This window comes from Arvicanthis niloticus, chromosome 5, assembly GCF_011762505.2.
Source record: "Arvicanthis niloticus isolate mArvNil1 chromosome 5, mArvNil1.pat.X, whole genome shotgun sequence".
NCBI lineage: Eukaryota > Metazoa > Chordata > Mammalia > Rodentia > Muridae > Arvicanthis > Arvicanthis niloticus.
Genome location: NC_047662.1, coordinates 63,009,185 through 63,031,259, shown reverse-complemented (window position 1 = coordinate 63,031,259; position 22,075 = coordinate 63,009,185). Strand labels below are relative to the sequence as shown.

General features: G+C 44.9%; 1 protein-coding gene across 5 annotated transcripts in view; it reads left to right on the top strand.

The window, feature by feature from the left end:
- Nucleotides 1-17,437, top strand: part of Acer2 (alkaline ceramidase 2) — a 41,229-nt gene extending 23,792 nt beyond the window's left edge. For 4 of the 5 annotated variants that reach the window (XM_076934690.1, XM_034504075.2, XM_076934691.1 and 1 more), the window contains 2 exons: nucleotides 10,226-10,363; nucleotides 13,288-17,437. In XM_076934690.1, the coding sequence (XP_076790805.1) occupies nucleotides 10,226-10,363; nucleotides 13,288-13,474 (325 nt within the window). In that variant the 3' untranslated portion in view covers nucleotides 13,475-17,437. Of the gene's footprint in view, nucleotides 1-10,225; nucleotides 10,398-10,429; nucleotides 13,100-13,287 lie in introns of those variants that run through there. The other variant, XM_076934693.1, reaches the window with a different exon arrangement.
- The last annotated feature ends 4,638 nt before the right edge of the window (nucleotides 17,438-22,075 follow it).

Below are 22,075 nucleotides of genomic sequence, written 5' to 3'. Positions count from 1 at the left end.
GTGCTCTGTGCATCTCCTTTCAGAATCTTCCCTGTTTGTTCTCACATGACATGTTAGGCCAAGCCAGTCTGTCCCATCGTGCCTTGCTTTGCCTAGGGGACAAAGAGGAAGGACTGTGTTTTTATCGCTCTGCTCATCTCTAGCCTTCCTTCCTGAAGCACGTCTGGCCTTTAGAGTTGCAGTGTCAGTTCTGAACCTTCTCTCACCAGGAGAAAATGAAAGTTTATTCTGGTTCAAGGTCATGACCTGATGTGCTGAACCTTGGGATATTTAAATCACATTGCTAAGAGACTCTCTTGCATTTAAAATACTTTAAAAACAACTTTTCCAGGGGTGGGGAGATGGCTCAGTGGTTAAGATCACTGACTGTTCTTCCACAGGTCCTGAGTTCAACTCCCACCAACCACGTGGTGGCTCAAAATCATCTATAATGGGATCCGATGCCCTCTTCTGGTGTATCTAAAGACAGCTACAGTGTTCTCACATAAAATAAATAAATAAATCTTTATCTTTAAAAGCAAACAAACAAACAACCCCAACTTTTCCTGGGGGCTGGAGAGGCTCATCGGTTTAGAGCACTTCTTTGTTGCTCTGACAGAAGGTTGGGTTTTGATTGCCAATACCACATGATAGTTTATGATGGTCCTTGTTCCAGGGGACCAGACACTGTCTTCAGGAGTCTTTGCATACCAAGGCATGCCCATAGTGCATGTACATACATGCAGGCAAAATGCTCAGACACGTAAAGTAGACACACCTAAACATTTCTAAGCGATATCTTAAAACATATCTTTTCTGATTCTAAGAATGATTATTTTATTCATTTTTTCCCATGAATTAATTTATTTATTCACTTTACATCCTGATCGCAGCTCCCCTCTTTCCTCTCAGTCCCCCACTCAGATGGCCTCTCACCACTCCCCTTCATCTCTGAGAAGGGAGAGGTCCCCTGTGGGTACCGGCCGACCCTGGCACCTCAAGTCACTGCAGGACTAGGTACATCCTCTCCCACAGAAGCCAATTGATTATTTTATTCTTTAAAGCACCTTAAGAATACAATAAAGGAGGCTGAGTGTGATAGTACATGCCTTTAATCCCAGCACCAGGGAGGCAAAGACAGGAAAATCTTTTTGAGTTTAAGGCCAGCTTGGTTTGCATAGAGAATTTCAGGACAGTCAGCAGGGCTACAGAATGAGCAAAAGCAAAACAAAGCTCCACCTACCCCCAACCAATAAAGGATTGGTAAGAGAAGTACTGGGTGTTGCTCGCTCTTGGGGGTTTGTATCTTGAAGTCTGGTCCTGTTGCAAATATTCATTTTGCATTGCTTGTTTCTCTCTGAAACTTGACCTCACATTGATGTTCTGATGAAAGCCCTGATAATGAGACTAGAACCTGGTGGAACCAGGTTTGGGGCAGTCCCGAGCTGACCCGAGCATCCGGATCAGCAGCTGTAGCAGGACCTGCATCCTCAGGAATAGAGGGAGGCAGAGAGGCACCGCCCTGGGCTCCTGGCTCTCCACTGACTTTCCTCTACTCTGCCAACTCCCAGTGACCCAGACTGGCACTCTGCTTTCACTGACGCTCCTCACAGTACATCTCAGCCATGTTGCTCTGTTTTCATGTGATCCTTAAGCCAAAATTTCTCAATTTAATTAGGTTGGGTGTTCATGGAAACTTTTTATAAAAGTAATGATGTGTGGGAAAACGTTTTTAAGTTGAATTTTTGTTTTAATTTGTACGAGACAAGGTCTCTTCTGTGTAGTCTTGGCTGTCTTGGAACTGGCTTTGCAGATCAGGGTGAACTTGAACTCAGAGGTACACTGCCTGTCTCCTAAGTGCTGGGATCAAAGGCATCGCCACACTTGGCTTATTTTCCCTTTCTTTAGATTCTCTCTTCCTTATCCTTCCTTCCCTCCGGTTTCTTCCCTTTCCTGTCCGTTGATCACATTTTATTGTAGCCTAGTCTGGCTTTGAGCTAGTCTGTGATTCTAGTCTTTAATTCTTGGGATTACCTGGGAGTATAAGGAGGTAAGAGTGGGAGGCTACATAATGGCTTCGAAGCCATCTTGGACCGCACCGCATGTTTCAACAGCACCAAAAACAAACGAACATGGAACAAACATAACATAGTTCTATCCAACTCACTGGAGTCCAGCTGCAATTGTGCCTGTGCTGTATTAGTTTATTGATTCATCAGCAAGCATCATTGAACCCCTTTGCTAGGTCGTAGGCATCCATTGGTTCCAACTGCCATTGACCTTCAGACATGAGGCAAATGATTGCACAAATAATATACCGTTTCAACTTGTGATCGTGCTGTGAAGGGGAACCGCAGGGTTCACCCAGAGGACGCAATATGAACAGACAGCCATCAGAGGGTGCAGTTCAGGAAGTATTAGAACTCAGGCCTGAGGAGCCCCCCCCCCCCCCCCGTCTGTGTGTGTGGTGTGTGTATATGTGTATGTGTATGGATATTTTACCTGTACGTATGCCTGTGTGCCACATGCATGTGCTTACATGCCCTTTGCCCTCGGAGACCAGAAGAGGGTGTTGGATCCCCTGGAACTGGAGTTACAGACCACTGTGAGCCACCATGTATTTTGGGACCCTATCTGATTTTGTCTCTTTTCTTTCTGGCAATCATGAAGTAGCTTTGCCTGGCCTCATTCTCTCTGCACCGATGAGCCAAGGGCAACAGGGCCTGGTGGCCATGGCCTGAAACCTCTTAAACCATGAGTCAGTATTAGTATTACTCTTTCCTCTTTTTGAGTGGCTTGTCTCAGGTATTTTGTTACAACGATGGTTTGCTAGGAAGTTTTTTAGTCAAGTTGACACCAACTGGAGTCATGGGAGAAGGAAACTCTTTTGAAAATGCTTCCATTACGTTGGCCTGTAGGCAAGTCTCTGGGGGCATTCTCTTGAATAATGATTGGTGTGGAAGAGCCAGCCTACTTTGAGCAGTGCCAGTCCTAGGGAGGGACAAGCCATGAAGAGCAAGCCAGCAAGCAGTGTTCCTCCATGGTCTCTGTTCAGTTTCTGCCTCCAGACTTTTGCTTTGAGTTCCTGCCTTGGCTTCCCTCTAAGGTGGCCTGTGACCTGGGAGTTTGTAAGGTTTAATAACCCTTTCCTCCCCAAACTGTTTGTTTGGTCATGATGTTTTTGTTACTGCAATAGGGAGCAAACACGGCCAGGGGAAGTTAATGGTTTTTTACATGTCTTCGATCTCTATTTGGTTTTTTGTTTTTGTTTTTTTCAGAAATACTTTTCCAAGGTAGCATTCAACCTTCCTGTAAGAGAGCATTTTTTATTTTTTATTTTTCCTGTGTGTTTTGTTTTTAAACAGAGCTTGCGGAACTGCTGTTACTCTGTTTTCACAGAAGCTTTTGTTTATGTTTTTAACAGGCGGTGGGAATGGTCGTGGCATGCTGGGCCTTTGACATCTGTCCATTTGTTCAGTAAATAAGTTAAGCCTTTTCTTGGATGCTCAGACCTCTGCAAAACCATAACTGGCTCAGGAGTGGTCTACTGAGGAGAAAGGTCCTGGAAGAAAGGTTTAGAACCTGTTTGCCCCCCCCCTCCCCCCCGCCAGGCTGTCAGTGGCTTCACTGGGAATTCCTCCCCAGGCATGGAAACCCTCTACTTTAGGGCCAATTCCGTAACAAGTGAAAAACTGTTGTAGATTTCAGGCAACCAGTAGGTGTTGTGGAAATTATTTAATCCCATCCCAGGGTTCTACCCAGCCTTTACCGTTTCGTTCCTGGATAAAACACACACACACAACCTTTATATTTACAGTAAGCCTTAAATAGCACAAGAGTGGGCAGATATCTACCCTCTGTGCTATTAGAATCTACTTTCCTACCAGTAACCCCTTTCCTAACAGAGTTTTATTTACTACATTTCATCTGGGCTGCTCCTCACTCAGTTGACCAGCCCTCTGGGCCAAGCGTTCTTGATTCCTAACTCATGGCTGGCTTCTTTTTCCTCCTCCTGCACTTCTCCCTCCTTGTGGTTCTCCTCCGACCCCAAGTCTGGGAATTCTACAGCTCACCTATACCACATCAGAAATAACTTGGGGGCAGGGTGACTTAGGTCTACTCTGGGTCTTGGGCACCCAATATTAGCATTAGGATACAAGCAGCACCAGGCCAATCCACTACAAGAAGGACTTGTTTCAGAACATTTGTTCAGTGTGTGTTTCATTTAGCAAATCTTGAGAGCTTTTTCTGTACCCAGTGCTGTTCTCATGCTGAGGACACTGTGGTGAACAGCTAAAGTGTCAATGGGGGAACAAACAGCAAAATAGAAAATGTCAGGTTACATTAAAGGAGGAATGAGCCAGGTGGTGCACACCTCTGATCCCAGCGCTCAGGAGGCAGAGGCAGGAGGATCTCTGTAATGGTAACTTTAATATAAATGTAACCATCAAGCTGATACAATGGCTTTAAAATAAAATCCTAGCTAGTTCCCCAATAAAGATACAGAAGATTTATTTTCCACTTAAAGTACAATAACTTGAATTATAATTCAATTCTAATCCTATGATCTAATCTGGCTACCTCTCAGCCACAATTCCTGAGCTATTTGCATTTTTTTTTTATTGTTCTGGCCCTTGGGCATCAGGTGTGCTCTGCCTTGATGCCTTTCCAGACTCCTTCCTCATGATGACCTCTTTCTTCCTCTCTTCCTCTCTTCCTTTCCCTCCTCCCCTGGCTGGCAGAAGTCCCACCCTATTCTCTCTGTTGCCTGGTCATTGGCTTTCCCAGCTTTTATTGACAAAGCAGAGAATAAATGAGGAACATTGTTTACACAAATTTAGACAGGAGATTCTTGGCCTAAGCATTAGAATACTGTGTCCAGATTACAAGATATAAGGGCAGAGAAATCAGCATGTGAACAACGCAAGGATAAACTTTACACAGCTCACAGTAACATATGCCTACAGAGCTCTGTGAGTTTAAGGCCAGCCTAGTCTATAGAGAGAGTTCTAGGATAGCCAGGGCTACACAGAGAAACCCTATCTTGGAAAACCCTAACCCCAAATCTAAGCCCTCAACCCCCCAAAAGGAGGAAGGGTCTTGGGAGGGGATGGTTTTGTAAATTATTAAAAAATTTTACCCCCAAAAGGGCTCTGTATTAGTTACCTTTCTGTTGCTGTGATAAAATATCACGAGACAGCAACTTATTTTTTTCTTTATTGAAAATAGATGTGGTTTTTTTTTTTGTACAATATTTTCTGATTACAGTTTCCCCTCCCTTTACCCCTCCCAGGTCCCCTCCATATCCACATCCTTTCTGTTTCATATTGTAAAACAGATATTTAAGGAAAGATAACAAATAAAATTTTATTTTATTATATAAAATTTAAAAATTAAAATATATATTTAATTTTTAAAAATTAAAATTTAAAAACCAATAAGGTAAATGAAAAACAAGGAAATTGGAATATGACAAAACAACCAAACAAGAAAAAGAGCCAAAGGAAAGTCATCTAGACACAGAGACTCACACATGTTCTCATAGGGCCCCTATGCTAACAATGTACACACAAGGATCTGTAAGGTACAAAAAGATGCTCTGACTTAACACTATGTGACGAAGAGCCTCTGAAGATGTGGCTGGGTTTGTTTTGTATGGGTATCTACTGCTGGGCATGGGACCCACCCTTAAGAGTGGTTTGTGTCCCCTAGTGAGACTTCCTTGGAGAAAACTAATTTTTCTTTTTAAAAGATTTTCTTACTTAAAACTATTTTTGAATTTAAGTGTATTTTAATTGTATTCTTTTCCTCCCCAATGTCCTTCCAGATCCTCTCCTGACTCCCACCCACCTAACTTTAAGTTCTTTCTCAAAAAAAAAGAAAAGAAAAACCCAAAGACCAAACAACAACAACAACAACAACAACAACAACCCAAGCCAAACCTTCAAAACAACTCAGTGCCAAGTGGCTATCAATTGGAGAGAGCTGTTGGTTAGAGATGGGGGTGTGTGCTTACGTCAGCTCTAGGGAGGGCCCTGTCTGGTAGGCCCTGTACATGCTGCTTCTGGTAAGCTCAGCTATGCATCGGTCTTGGTGATCTAGAGGACCTTTCTTCCTTGGTGTTCTTCACCTCCTCTGACCCCTACACTCTTTCTAGTCTCCTCTTCCACAGAGTTATCCACCTCTGTGGATTTGATGGAGTTATTTATCCTTTTAGGGCTGAGTGTTCCAAGGTCTCCCAATCTCTGTGTGTTGTCTGCCTGTGGGGCTTTGTATCTGTGAGTCTTTGCAGTGCTGCTTGAGGAAGCTTTCTCTGATGATGGCTAAGCAACACAGGGACTCTATGAGTATAGCAGCTAGGAGTCATTTTATTGTTTCGTTTCTTTAGCAGAAAAGTAGTATTTGATTTCCCCCTAGGTCCTTGGGCAAAGTAGTCTCAGATTCTTGGCCATCCAAGCAGTGTTGGATATGGGTTCCATCTCATGGAGTGGGTCTTAAATCAGATATTAATTGGTTACTCCACATGCTTTGTGCCACTATTACTGATGGAACTGGGTGGCAGGTTTGACCAAGTCATACTGTGCATCAGGTTTGTTAAGAGGAAGAGGTACAGAGACTGCCTTTGGTTTCAAGGGGGTGGGGGGAGGGGTGGGTGAGAAAAGGAAAGAAGGGATGGGGGAAGGGAAAACATGGCTCTTAATCAGGGCCTTGGCACATGCACAAGAGGACATGTGACAGGGACAACAATGTGTCACCTCTGGGTAGCTAGTGGTGATGTGTCTTGTCACCAGTCCCTGGGAGCTGGCTGTGAAGATGCCTGATTGTTAACATTGTCTCAGAGTCTCTTTTGATTGTTCCTGGATGTGCCTCATTGCTAACAATTACACCAGCATATCTTGCAGACAGGTCATTCTTATAGATTCCTGGCAAGGACCAGCCTCAGCTTGGAGAGGGGTTCTGAGGAAGAGGTGTCTGGGAGCAGTGAAAACAAACAACTTGAAGTCAAATCCTGGGTCTGGGCTAGCAGCTTATGTTTGGCTGAGATCGCTTTATAGACTGCTGTGCTCTGCTCTGCTTTATGTTGTAGAAATTATTAAAATCCTGGCCTGGAGTTTCTACCCTGCCTTTGGTTATTGAGTTCACAGGTGAAAGACACACTCAAAGCCTTTATATTTACAAAAAGACCTAAACAGCACAATAGCTGGGCCACTGCCGACCCTCCATGCTGTTAGAACCTACTTTCCTATCCATAACCTGGAGTTATTACTTACTATTTACTATGGTTCATCTACATAACATGTTCTTAATGCCAACTGGGCAGCCCTCAGGGCCATGCCCTCCTGACCCTTAACCCATCATGGTTTTTCCTTCCTCGTCTCTACACATTCTTCTCTCCTAAGCCTGGGAGACCTAAGCCCCACCTATGTCACTTCTACCCAGTTATTGGTTGTCAGCATTTTTATTCATCAGTCAGAACTAACTTGAGGGCAGGGTCACAGGGGCTACATGCAGACTTCTGGTCTTGGGGGCCCATACTTAGCATTACAAGACAAGCAGCATCAGGTCAACCCACTAAAGTTCTAGATGGCTTTTTCTTGCTATTCTAAAAACCCTCTGGCTGAGATAGCTAACTTTACTAGCTCTCTATGCTAGTAAAAATTCTAAAAGTAATTCTTGTGTTTTCTGATTAAAATCAGAAAGCCAAAAGAATTCCACAAGAGTTTCAGACAGCCTTCTCTGGATAGCTGCTAGAAAGACATTCTAAAAGAGGTGTGTTCACTCTCCAAGTAATTCTTGGGAGTTCTAAGAAACCCTATTAGAAAAAAAAATTCTAAAAGACTTATGAAAAATTCTAAAAGAGCTGTGTTCTCTCTCCATGGGTTTCCCCACTAAAATCAGAAATCGTGTTAGAAAAAAACTCTTGAAGACCTGTGTTCTCTCGCTCTCCAGACAGCTCAGCTCTTGCTAGAGAAAATTCTAAAGAAGTGCTACTGCTTTCTGCTAGCCCGTCTCATGTAGACCAAAGCTCAGTTTTTAATTTTCATATTAATTCAGTTATTTATTCCAGGTTTCCTTTTGGTTATCGTATGAATCAGCATCTGGTGACCTTAACCTCTTAGAAAAAAGACAGCAAGTACATTTTTCTTCTTCTGTTTTTTAACATCGCAAAAGAATCCAAAGATCTGCCTGCCTTTGAAAATTTAGCTGGGTGGGACCTTGTCCTGAGATTACCATTCTGACCAACATAGACCTACAGTAGCTCTGTCCCAGGCTGACCCTGAACTCAGGAATCTGCCTGCATTTGTAAGCATAGATTAAAAACTCTGAGCTGGGTGGAATCTCCTCTTGTGATCACTACTCCCTAAATCTCTTTTATCTCCTTACTTTGTATCTTTCTGACAGCTGGCTCATAGGGCAGCTGCCTCTGTTCCTTTAGATCTGTGAAGCCCCTCATACAAGTCATATTGCGCCCTTTCCTTGTATGTATGCATAGTTGATAAATTATCTATTTCAAACTCATGTTTTTAGAGTTCTTTCCCACAGCCTGAAGGTCCCAACATTTACCACACTGCTGAGACACCAGCCACACCTTCACCTCCCACACTCATGCTGTCTCTGATTATCATGGAGTCATTAACATTAACAGGGAGGACATTCCTTGGAGGACCGTGAAAATACCTTACGCCTTACGCCTGTGGAGGCTCATGTCTGCTGGCTCTATCCCTACCAGGTCGTTCTGTCCCAACCAAGGTCATGCCAGACTCGGCAGCTGAAGGCTGTATAATTGGGTTGGTGTTTATCTCCAGTACTATCAATACTAATCATAGGACTGAGGCTGTAGGTAGGCACCAGCTTAATTTCTCTGTGTTCTGTGAGTCATGTATGTGTTGTCTTTAGCAACAGGGTCATACTGTCAGTATGTGGAAAGCCAAGGCAACTAGAAGGAAAGGTATGTTGGGGCTTACAGTTCTTTTTTTTTTTTTTTTTTTTTAAATACATATATATATATACACACACATGTATGCTGTAGCTGTCTTCAGACACACCAGAAGAGGGCATCAGATTATCAGATACCATTACAGATGGTTGTGAGCCACCATGTAGTTGCTGGGAATTGAACTCAGGACCTCTGGAAGAGCAGTCAGTGCTCTTAATGGCTGAGCCATCTCTCCAGCCCGAGGGAGGGGTCGCTTACAGTTCTAAGGCATACGAGTTCATCGTCATTATGACAGGAAGCTTGAAGCTTGGTGTCAAGGTCAGAGCTCACAGGAAGCAGGGAGAGCAAACTTAAAATGACATGAGTCTTTAAACTCTCAAAGCCTGCCTCCAGTGACATTCTTAACTCTAACAAGGCTGCATCTTCTAAACTTCCCAGACAGCGCCACCAACTGGGGACCAAGTGTTCATTCAATGAGCCGGTCTCATTCAAGTCAACACAGGCTTCCCCGGGGGATGCTGAGCAGACACTTGAAGACAAATGAACTACATGGCTATGTGAGGGCAGAACACTCTAGTCAGAGGCAAAGCAAGCAGGAAGGCTGTAGGGCCCATTCCTGCTAAGGCCTGGGGGATCTGAGGAACGGGTAAAGATCTACCATGGTTTGAGCAAAGACAGTGAGGGCCAACGTATGGAGAGAAAATGAAAATGAAAAAAGAAGAAGAAGAAGAAGAAGAAGAAGAAGAAGAAGAAGAAGAAGAAGAAGAAGAAGAAGAAGAAGAAGAAGAAGAAGGCGGAGGAGCCCACACATGGGGCCTTGTGGCCACTCTGAATGCTATGGTTTGGTTCCCTCCCTCCCTCCCCTCATAAAAGCCTTGGAGCAGAGCATTGTCAGTTGACTACAAGGTCAACGATGAGAGTTGCATTAGGGAGGAGAAGATGTTGGGGACCTGGACCCACATGGCCAGAGGGCAGGTTTGGGGTGGATTCTGAAGGAAGGGCCAAGAAACTGGATATGGAGTCTGTAGGCAGGAGGGAAGACGAACTTACATTTTGTATCTACATTAGACATCAGGGTATCCTTTCAAGATGGTAGATGGTTCTATGTATCTGGAGTCAGAGGCCAGGCCTGTGTGGAAAAGGTTATCGAGTCACGTGCATACATGTGATGTTTACATCTATGAAGCTGTCTTCAGTATGAGGCCAATGCGGTGAGCTGGAGCCGATGAGACGTTGTGAAGACCCGGGGGAGGTAGCCAGCAAACCCCGTGGAGACCTGAAGTGACTTTTGCTTCCTTTTCTTCGCAGGTGCGACAATGTGCGTGTGTTTAAACTGGGCCTCTTCTCAGGCCTCTGGTGGACTCTGGCTCTCTTCTGCTGGATCAGCGACCGAGCCTTCTGTGAGCTGCTATCTTCCTTTCACTTTCCCTATCTGCACTGTGTGTGGTAAGCTCCTGCCCCGGGGTGCTCCTGCCCTGGGGTGCTCCTGCCCCGGGGTGCTCCTGCCCTGAGGAGTTGATGCTCGTGTCCTTGCTCAGCTCCAGGGCTAAGTGCTCCCTGCCAGGAGCACAGGTGGGTTCAGGGGAGGGGCACAGAGCCGACCCTTCTTTCCCTTCCTCTCCCAAGTCACACATTTTAGAAACAAAAGTAAGGTAGAGTGTGAAAATGGCTTCAGGGAGCTGGTTTAGCCAGGACAAACCCTCCTAAAGACCTAATTGTTTCGTTGCACAGCGGGTTGGCAGCTCCTTCATTGTACACGGGAGCCTGAAAACTGAGCTTGCAACCTGAGCTGCCGGGTCTGGAAGGGGGGTGGGGTGTAGGGGAGCTGGGGACTAAGTGACGTGAAGACAGGCTCCTTCTCAGGTGGAACCACGCCCTCAGGGCCCTCGAGGCTAGGTGAAAGCTCGGACCCTGAAGGTTACCTAGGGACAGTCACACCGATTCTTTTTACAGCTACAGACAAAGCCTGGGGGACTGAAGTCTGTTGTTGAACGTCACACTGTTTGATCATGAGGGAATAGAGTATCTCTATTTTGGGAAGCCTGGAATGGCTCTAAAGTTCCAAGGAGGGGAAGTGGAGGCTACAAAATCACATACGGAATCCACGCCTAGGAAGGGGGAGGAAGCAAGGGAGGGGTGGGGAAGGCTGGCTAAGTGGTAGAGGGCCTGCCTGCCATGCAGCCCTTGGCCTCATACTCTAGCACAAAAGGAGAAAGTGGAGTTGGGGGAGTAGTTTTCTTCCTAGGAACTGCTTCAGCTTCAAACCCAGAACAAGGCAGTGTTTCTGTCTCTGTCCTCATGACTGCTAAATACACAAGGTGGCAGGGAGCAAGATAAAGGTTGTCTCATGTCCTGGTAGGTTGGCCTCACATTCACCACGCAAGTCTGGAATTACACACAAGTGCCACCATAACACTTTGTTTGCGCTGGTCATCATGGATGCTAGGCAAGTGTCTGCTGCTTCTAGTCCGGTTCTTCCATCCCTTCGCTCAGTCTGTTAGGATGCTCAGCCCACATGCTCACACACACAGGCGTTAACTGCTTTAAAGCTTTGCTACCTGATAGGGAAAAAGATACGTTTTTATTTTTATGTCTTTAAAGATTGTGCCACTGGATATCTTTAAAGCTGTAAGTAATCTGAATGGTGGCTTTAGGATATATATATTTTTTTTAAAGATTTGTTTATGCATATGAGTATACTGTAGCTGTCTTCAGACACACTAGGAGAGGGCATCAGAGCTCATTACAGATGGTTGTGAGCGACCATGTGGTTGCTGGGAATTGAACTCAGGACCTCTGGAAGAGCAGTCAGTGCTCTTAACCCCTGAGCCATCTCTCCAGCCCAGGACAGATAGTTTCTTATTTATTTATTTACTTATTTATTTATTTTAAAGCAGGTGAATATTTTTTGTGTTGTATTCATTTTGAATTATCACACGTTTCTGGTTTTTCTTGACTGGTTTCTGTGCCATTCATAGACAAGCCTCTTCCATCAAAGTTTATAAAAAATATAGTTAAAAGATATATTACAAGCATAGGTGCTGAAGAGATGGCTCAGCAGTTAAGAGCACTTGCTGCTTTTATAGATGATTGTAGTTCAGTTCCAGCACCCAGGTTGAGTGGATCACAAACCACTTGCAATGCTCATTCCAGGGGAATCCTGCACCCTCTGGTGGCTGCTGCAAGTACTGCACAGATGTCTGTACACTGACACAGGACACAGACATAATGTGAACCATTTTAAAATTATATTCTAAATATGTTTAAAGTAATAAATTTTTTACATTTATTTATTAATTTGTATACACACACACACACATATATACATATACATGTGCATGCCGTAGTACATGTTTGGAGGTCAGAGAACAACTTTTGGGAGTCAGTCAGGTCTTTTCTTATATCATGTGCGTTCTGGGGATTGAACTTGGCCATCAGACTTGGTGGCAATCACTTCATCTCACAGGTCCGTATTTTAAACCTTATTCATTTGGAATAAGCTTTCAGTATAGTGTATAAGGAAGGATCTGTCTCCCCTTAAAAGACTTCTTTCTTATTTTTTTCTTTTTTCTTATCTTTTCTTTCTTTCTGCTTGTTTGTTTGGTCAATTGATTTTTGTTTTGTTTTTCAAGATAGGGAGGTGTTTTCTGTGTAACCTTGGTTGTCCTGGAATTATCTGGCCTCAAACTCAGAGATCTGCCTGCCTCTGTCCCCTGAGTGCTGGGATTGAAGGCATGCAACACCACTACCAGGATTTATTTCCTGATAAAGGCCAAAACTGAAACCTTAGATGGGTAAAGATAATTTAGAAATAAAAAGGATTTTCGAAGTAAAGTTTCGAGCATACTTTAATACAGGCGAATTTCCAATGAAAAGCACAAGCTGTGTGTACATCTTGCTAAGGTTCTCAAGATCCAATTCTGGGTTCACCCATTTCCACCTTGGCATTTCCAGTTTCATCCTGGGCCCTCAGTCTTACTGAGAAGGCCCCAAAGGTATTTGTTCCTATCTATCTATCTATCTATCTATCTATCTATCTATCTATCTATCTATCTATCTATCTATCTATTTATTTTTATTTGTGGCTCTGGTTGGCTTTGAACTCACAGTGTAGTCTTGGACTTGTGACACTCCTTTTGAGTTGGCCTCCTAGAGCGCTAGGGTTACAGATCTGAGCTACTATGCCATTTCAAGTGGGACTGTTTTGAATACAGGCTCAAGGTCTCAAGGTTGATCACATCCCTCTGGTGTTGCTAGCTATCTCATCCTTTCCCTGTTACACTTGCCCTCTGGATGAAAGGGACAGTGGGGAGGATGGGTGGCCCCAGGGAGCAGCACTGCACCAAGCTCACCCTTCCCCTCTCTTGCAGGCATATCCTCATCTGCCTGGCCTCGTACCTGGGCTGTGTGTGTTTCGCCTACTTTGATGCTGCCTCAGAGATACCTGAACAAGGTCCAGTCATCAGATTCTGGCCCAGCGAGAAATGGGCTTTTATCGGTGTTCCCTACGTGTCTCTCCTATGTGCCCACAAGAAGTCGCCAGTCAAGATCACGTGACAGCAAGGCAGTGATCGGCTTCTCTACTTCTATGCGAGTGTGTGCTGGGCTTCGTTTGCTAGCAAAGACGGCCAAGGGGACTGAGGAATTGGTGTGGTGTGGGTGTTTAAAATTCTGCTCCTTTGTGATCTAACTGGACCACTGTGCCTGACTTCCCCAGGCTGGGAAATAGAGGGTTCAGGGACGTAATGTATCTTCTTCAGTGTCCTTTCCAGGCACACAGGCTTGCTGTGTTATGTTCGTAATGACATGGACAGGGTAGTTGGGGAGACCTAGGGCAGCCCAAAGCTTCTTGCTGGAGAAGGTGGCTTATGGTAGACCCACCCCATCATTCCCAGGCTCTCTCGTTACACCGGAGTCAGCCCCCTGATATACAAGACCTTCTGATTTTGTGATGGAAGGTTCCAGAACTTTTCATTTTGCCAGGAGAAACTGTCCTTCAACAAAATCAAGTGGGCAAAACACACGTGAGGGCTGTGGCTAAGGCGGGTGGCTCGTCACTCGCACCTCTTAGCTTTCTCAGGTTCTCCACGCCTTGTGGCTCCTTCTACCTCTCCTGAGAGATGGCGCCTCGGCTTCAGAGGGCAAAGCCAGTAACACCCTCTATGCCAAAAGCTACACTCCACTTTAAGCACACATTAAATATTGACATTATTTCTGCTCTTCCAGAGTGCAGCAGCCTCAGACCCGCAGAGACTCCTTCTGGTGTGAAGATTGCACACACAGCCCCCTCTGCTTGCCCCTTGACCTCTGTGAGAGCAAAGCCTCATTGCAATTACTGAGGCAGCTCTGGAGGTTTGATTGTGGAGCTCATGTGAAGCTTTAGGAAAGCTTTTCTTATTGGAAGCTTTCAGTGTGTTGTTACCTCCAGGACTCTGACCCCATTTCTCTGCTTTTTTTAGGGGATGTGCGCTTCCTGAGGGATGTAGCCTCCCTGGGATGTGGACCTACAGGGGAACGTGGCCTCCTGGGGATGTAGCCTCCCTGGGGTGTGGTTCTCCAGCTTTTGTTTTTATAATAACTGGTGCTAACTGGTTTCTCAGAGCACTTTGCTCTTTTTGATGCTGGGCAGTCACTACACTGATTGGCTATCTGGGGGTGGGGGTGAGGGTGGGGGTCACAGGTAGAAAGGGGCAGCCTCTGACATGAATGTTTCTCACCTGAATCATACAGTCTTCACTGGGCTATCTTCAGGATATGAAGTGGAATGGGGTATCTCAGGGATGTTTGTAACTCAGGCACCTTCTGCTTTCTGACATCCCATTGTCAGGGGTGGGACAGCGCTCAGGGGATTGGAGTTAGAACATTGTTCTGAGAGGTGTCCTGAGTCTGAAGGAGCTAGCTGGTTCTGGCACGTCCAGGAACTCTTACTCTGTTTAGAGCCTTCACAGGGTCCAAAGTGGAAACTGGACTTAGAGTTTTTAAATGAATAGACCTTAATCTGCTTTTGTGGCTTTGAAGTTTTAGAAGTAACTTGCTGGGCTATTTCTTGTTTGTAGTCACAGATATTTATAGACCACGAATGTGTGAAATAAGTTGTCTTTTATTAAATCTATATAGCACTTGCTAAATCTCCCAGGTAGCAAACACACAGTCATTTGATTGGTGATTTATAAGGCAGAAATATTTGGTTTTGAATGATTGTGTATGTTAATTGGCTGTAGCTTAAAATATATTTAAAACAATTTTTGAGTTAAATGTTTGTGGCAACCTAGGGGTTCACGGACCAGAACTGCTGCTGAATCCTTTGGTTTTTGAGTTTAGAATTTTTTTAGAGGGAGATAGTCAAACTATCCTTGTTTTCGGTTCATCTTACCAGGCACAGGGGCTACTCTTATACATTCTATACTATATAAATGTCTTGAAGATGGCTCCTGGCTGCCTTCGTCTGGAAGGGTTATCTGGCTGGAGAGTTGGTTCAGCAGTCAAGAACACATGTTGCTCTCCCAGAGGACCTGGATTTGATTCCCAGAATGCTCATGAAGCTCAGAGCCTGTAACTCCAGTCCCAGGGGATCTGATGCCCTCTTCTGACTTCCAAGTACACGGAGCATGCATGTGGTGCACATATACATACAAGCAAGCAAAACATTCATACATGTAAAGTAATAAATGAGTATGTTAGTAATGTGGCTGTAGGAAAAGGACTTATTCCCTAGGGCCTCTGCTGACATCCCTAGGTATAGGGATAAAATATTGATGGATGTGCTTGAACGTGATTGTGTGAAAGGAACCGAGCACCTGACTGGATTCAGTGGGCCACTTCTCCAGGTATGTGCCATCATAGCTGGCATGGGAGGGAGTGTGTTTGGGGGCAAACAGAACTCCCCCCCCCTTCCATCTGAAATAGAGCTTTGCTCTTTTTCATGTCTCAGGCTGGCATCAATACTATATAGCCCAGGCTAGCCTCAAACTGATGGTGAGACCCCAACTGCTAGGTATAACTATAGAAGTGAGGTACCACACCCATCTTAAACAGCAATCCCTACAGCTTGCTAGCATGGGCCTGACTAATCTAGGGAATAGATATATATGAATCTAATTTTGAGCTGGGCTTTCGTCATTGATCACTTTTTTTTTTTTTTCATTAAAGCTTTCCATGTTCAAAGGAAATTGGGACACTACAGAAAAGGAGCAGAAAAATTACTCTACCTCTCTTGCCTTTGAGCATCCATGGCCAATATTTTGGCTTTGGGGTGTGTTTCCTTCCTATTCTTTCTGCCCCACTGCAGCTACAAGGAGCTGTTATTTAGGCCATTTATCCTTGAATGGAATACACACACCAGTGTTTTCATGAGAGCTAGCCTTTTCTCCTATGCCAATGGCTGGGTTCTGAGCTCACCACTGGAGTTACCTTTCCCACAAAGGCTGACTTGAGAGGCTCCTAAGACATGAACTGAGTTTGGCTTTGCGGTATAACACCTCACATTTGGATCTCTGAGTCGCAGTGAACAGCTGTTAAAGCTCTGATTTCATGGATTCTATTGTGTTGAGAGCGGTAACGGCAAGTGGAGCCCACTTACTGATGCGCGCTCCTGAATCTGCTCCCGCCCAGTAGAGATGACATTGATGAGTGATGTCATAGCCACTGTTCTAAGTCTGCCTGACATCTCAGGACAGAGGAAGCCATGAATGTTACCAAGTGGTCATGTCTGTCAGTGATTTCACAGTTTTGATCCATTGTTGATTTTTAGGAGAAGAATTCTCCCTTTAGTGCCTGGGCGATGCCAAAGCCAGCTCCTCAGAAGTGTCCCTTCTGTCTGCTTCCATTTGTAATGTGATCCACATGGGGGAAATGGGTGTCTATATGGTGAAAAGTGCCTACACCAGTCACGGGTCAACAGTGTTGTGTTGAGGATCAACCATGGCTCTGTAAAAATACTGCCACCCATTCTATTGGTTGGATTTCTCAGGTGTCTGAATCTTCCTCTTCTCCCAACCACCTCCCAGAGCCAGCACTGGGATTGAACCTTCCCTGGCTCTCTTTTCCCCTCAGGTCTGACAACTAAGAGTCTCCGGGGACAGCCAACTAGGGCCTCCCCCAGCTCCTTTCTCCAGCTGAACTTGGGTTCTTCCAACCAGGATTTGACCTGGGTGCTGTTGGTCCCTCTGGCCAATGACACATCTTTGGCCAGATTGGGATTCTCAATAGATGTTATAGACATTATTCTTCCACAGACTTTAAAACATGGCGTGTGTCTTTTCCTACACATCAAGTCAGATTTAAAACTATTTTATAACCACAATCATTAAACCACGCAAAGAGGGTATTTTTAGATATACACTGTGCTTTATACTTTACATAGAATGTGGTATGTACAGGTGGTTTGTACCGTGGCCGAAGTAACATTAATCATAGCTCTGGGGAGATTTACAGACCTTTTGCACTTTATGCTTTTTATGAACTCTGTTAACCATGGTCAATATTAAAGCCATCAAGTGGCATTTTCTGTGCATAAACATGTATATGTGTCTATTTCTGAAATGATTTCTTTCTTTAAACATTCATCATCATCATGTATGTGCATGTATGTATGTATGTATGTATGACATATGTGTATGAATAGCAGTTCTCACACTGTGGAGTCTGGGCTCTTCTTCCTCCTTTATGTGGGTTCCAGGAGTTTAACTCAGGTTGTCTGGCTTGGGGGGGTGGGGTGGGGGAAATGCCTTTACCCACTGAGCCATCCTGTTCACTCATTTGTGTTTTTATCTTACCAGAGTCTGATGAAACCCAGTCTGCTCTTGAATACACACACGCATGCATGCACGCACGCACGCACGCACGCACATACACACGCGCACACACACACACACACACACTCACGTAGTTGAGGATGGCCCTGAACTTCTGATGCCCCTGCTCCCAAGTGCTGAGATTCCATGGTTTGAATGAGGCACCGTATGGTCATATGTCTGAATACTTGGTCCCCAGTTGGTGGACTGTTTGGGAAAGATGATGAGGAGGTTATGCAGGTAATCCTGATGCAGCATAACACTGTAGACAGCTTAAGGTTTTGAAGACCCTCCCACCGTCCCCAGTGCACCCTGCTTGTGGGTCAAGGTGTGAGTGCAGCTGTTCTGCCACTGTGCCTTTGCAACATCATTGTGGACTATAACCCTGGGAAACTGTAGGCCCAGCTGAAGACTTTCTTTTATAAATTGCCTTGGTCTCGGTGCTTTATATCAACAATAGAAAAGTAACTAAAATAGCCACTGTGTCTGGATCATCAAAATTATTTCTGAAGTATCTGTAATGAAGATTTATGTTTTTCCCTCTTCCCTCCCCTCCTTCCTTCTTCCCCCCTTCCCTCCCTTTCTCGAGGCAGGATCTCATAACTGCTTAGGCTGGCCCTGAACACTTTGGGCTCCTGAATGTTTGGATGGCAGGCAAGGGTCACTACTCTGAACAAGAGTGCAGTTCATGTGTTCAGTGTATTTGTCTGAGTCTATGCATGAGAGGCTTGGGTGTTTATAATCACACATGCTTCAAAGAAGTTCACTGAGGTGTGAAACGAACATGTCAAACGTTCCAAGCACAGAGTACCAGACAGCAGTGTGCCTTAATAGGCGATTCTGTGACCTGCCACGTGCCATCTTACACAGATGACTGCTTACTGGTACTGTGTTTCAGGCAGTCAGTGGAGGCAACATCTTGTGACATTTCAAAACTGTCAGTCTCACATAGACCGCCCCCCCTTCCTCCCTCTCCTTCTCCTTTGAGAAGGGAGAGCCACCCTCTAAGTAATACCCCTAGCTGAGCAGTGGTGGCACACCCCTTTAATCCCAGCACTTGGGAGGCAGAGGCAGGCGGATTTCTGAGTTCGAGGCCAGCCTGGTCTACAGAGTGAGTTCCAGGACAGTCAGGACTACACAGAGAAACCCTGTCTCAAAAAACCAAAAAAGAAAAAAAGTAACACCCAGAGCTACTACACCCCTCCTGCTACCTCCTCCAGCACATCAGGTGGCTACAGGATTAGGGACATCCTCTCCCACTGAGGGCAGACAGGCAGTCCATGTAGGAGAATGGGACCCACAGGCAGGCAGCAGGTTCTACATAAGGAGAGCGGCAGGAGAGTGGGATCTGATATTGAGATGTAAAGTGAATAAAAAAAATGTAAATGAAACAAAGACCATATATACACCATTTTTTTCAAACACCTTTGAAACTTTCATGCCCTAAGAGCTATGTGGGAAGACTTATCACTAAAGGGACTTTTCTGTGGCAGGATCTTCTTGACATCACTGCCTATGTGGCCTCTGGCAGGTAGCTTGACCTTACTTGACAGATTTCACTCACCATTCACAAACCATAGTCTGTGCATGAGATGTATAGGAATCACTGTAATAAATTCCTAGGTCTAATTTCCAGGCCCCAACCCAGCCCATTTGGTGTGTGCCTCTACTGTTTGCATTTGTTCAATATGCAGGTAATCCCAGTGAAGCATGAACCTTGGAATCTGCTGTGTTCTCTTTGGATGTGTTTTGTGAAGTAAACTTGGCTGTGATTTTAAAACAAAACAAAACAAACAAATAAACAAACAAAAAAAACCAAAGCAAGCAAACAAACAAATAAAACCTGTCAGTGACTTTGGTGGCACTGCCTGTATCTACCTACTTACTGTCATTAACTTTCTGTGACAGTCATTTCAATTTAAGGTTAAATTTGGTGACCAACATTATCAAAGTCATTGTTTCAGGCCCATTAGACTTTTCTCTAGTTAATAGGAAGAGACATTGATGGCCTCAGAGCCTTTGATGTCTGATAAGGCTGGGTCTTCTCTCTAGGGCAATGTCCCTGCATGTGATTTCCTGGGGGAATGATGTCCCTAGAAGCTACATCCCCACCCCCACTCTCCACACCGGATAAAGAACCCTCTCTGACTTGGGAGACAGAGGCAGGTGGATTTCTGAGCTCAAAGCCAGCCTGGTCTACAGAGTGGGTTCCAAGACAGCCAGGGCTACACAGAGAAATCTTGTCTGGAAAAACAAACCAAAAAAAAAAAAAAAAAAAAAAAAAAAAACCCAAGCAAGCAAGCAAGCAAGCAAGCAAGCAAGCAAGCAAGCAAACAAAAGAACCCCCTCTGTGCAAGACTAAGCAAGGATCTGGCTTTGAAACCTTTTGGATCCCCAGTCTCTTTTGATGCTGTGTAGTGTAGACAGAACCTGGGGAAAGTTCTGTGTTCAGGAAACAGTGCAGAGTAAACCCATGGATATCTTTGCAAGTTCCAGGCCAGCCAGGGCTACATAGTGAGATCATGAATGAAATTTTAAAAAAAAAGAAAGAATCAAGAGAAGAAGAAGAAAGAGTAGTAGGAGAAGGTAGAGAGGGAGGAAGAGGAGAAGAAAGAAGGAGGAAAAACAAAGAGGAGAGGGAGGAAGAGGGAGAAGAGGAAGAGGAGAGGAAGGAGGAGGAGGAAAAGAAGGAGGGAGGGATAAAATACCCAAAGGTGCCATTACATTAAGGTGCCAATATGAGGGGCAGGTGAGAGGGCTCCGTGGGTAAACACACTTGCTGTCAAGCCTGCTGACCAGAGTTCAATCCCCAGGATCCATGTGGTAAAAGAAAGACTCCTGTAAGGTTGTCTTCTAACCTCATGTGTGTGTGTGCACACACACACACACACACACACACACACACACACCAACAGCAACAACAAATAAGATAAAAAGGACTTTAACACAAGTCCAAACATTCCAAACAAAGTGAAGTCAGTATGTCAGAGGCCCCTGTGCTCTCAACTCCATTCATTGCAGAACTCCTCACGGTTGCCAGGATGCAGAATCAACCATTGTGCAGAGGAGGCTGTCCACTCAGGGTGGACAGGAAAGAGACCGAGGGAAAGGGCCACGGACCACACATTCTTCCAGGATGCACAGTCAGTGACTACTTACTCCAGCTGGACTCCACCTTCCAGTTTGCACCGCCTCCCCAAAGGACCACCACATTCTGAATCTATCAGTGTGTTAGTTCACTGAGGAAATCAGAGCCGCGTGAGCCAATCATTTCCCCAAATCCCATCGGTCCGCAGCCAAGCCTCCCACATATCCCACATAGCAGGTTTCAGATCAAACCTTACCGACTGTGACCCACACGCACAGCTAATTTTCTCTGGTTCTTTGAGACACCGGCCTAGGGATTTTTGTTTGTTTGTTTTTGTTTTGTTTTTAGCTTCAATATCCAGGAACATGCAATATTTGTCTTTATGTGTTTGGCGTATTTCGCCTAATGTCCTCCAGCTCCATCAACTGCCACAGATGGCAAGACTTCATTCTTTCATGGGGCTGAACAATATTCTCTTACATTTATGTATTACAGGTGCTTCTATCAGCTGATTCCCAAAACGAGAGCCAGTGGGTCACCAGCTGAAACCCGGGTAAATCCCTGTAATCATCTGTCTTCCTTTTGTTTCTCAAGCATTTCATCACAGCTACAGAGAGATGACTGACAGTGGTGGGGTTGGGGTTAGCAGAGGTAGGTAGCTGTATACCAGAGATACTTCTAATGTCCATGGCTGAGCATGGTGAGCACAATCTACAAAATCTAATATACATTTCAGAAAGAATGGGGAGGGAGGAATTCTCAGGCCCCCTAGCACGGAGATTATTAGCTGGTCACTGGGATGGGAGTGGTAGATATGTGGTTCTGCCGTTACATGGCATATACATGCATTATCGTGGTGTGCTTGATAAATATGTACAGTTATTAGATGTCATTAAGAAGGACTAGAGATTACATTCAGAGACTTTCAAGGACTAAATAAGGCTGGGGAGTGCAGGCCAGAGTGTTTTGAACAAAGAGGGACCTTACTTTTCTGCAAGGCTTCTCTCCAGGTTTACCGTTTAGACGGTCCTTAACATGGGCTGTGGTATGGGATTTGACACATATTCTGTTTCCTATATTGTCATGTATTTTAGTTTCATACTGTTGAATTTTTCTATAGTTTAAAATAAAGTATTTGCATTTCATCTACCACTCAGGGTAGGACTGGTTTTCCTCCCTTTTTTTGAGAGAGGGTGGTAAGGAGACAGGGATATTACCCTGGCTGGGCTAGAACAGCTTTGAGAGATCCTCCTACCTCAGCCTTTGGAATAGCTGGGG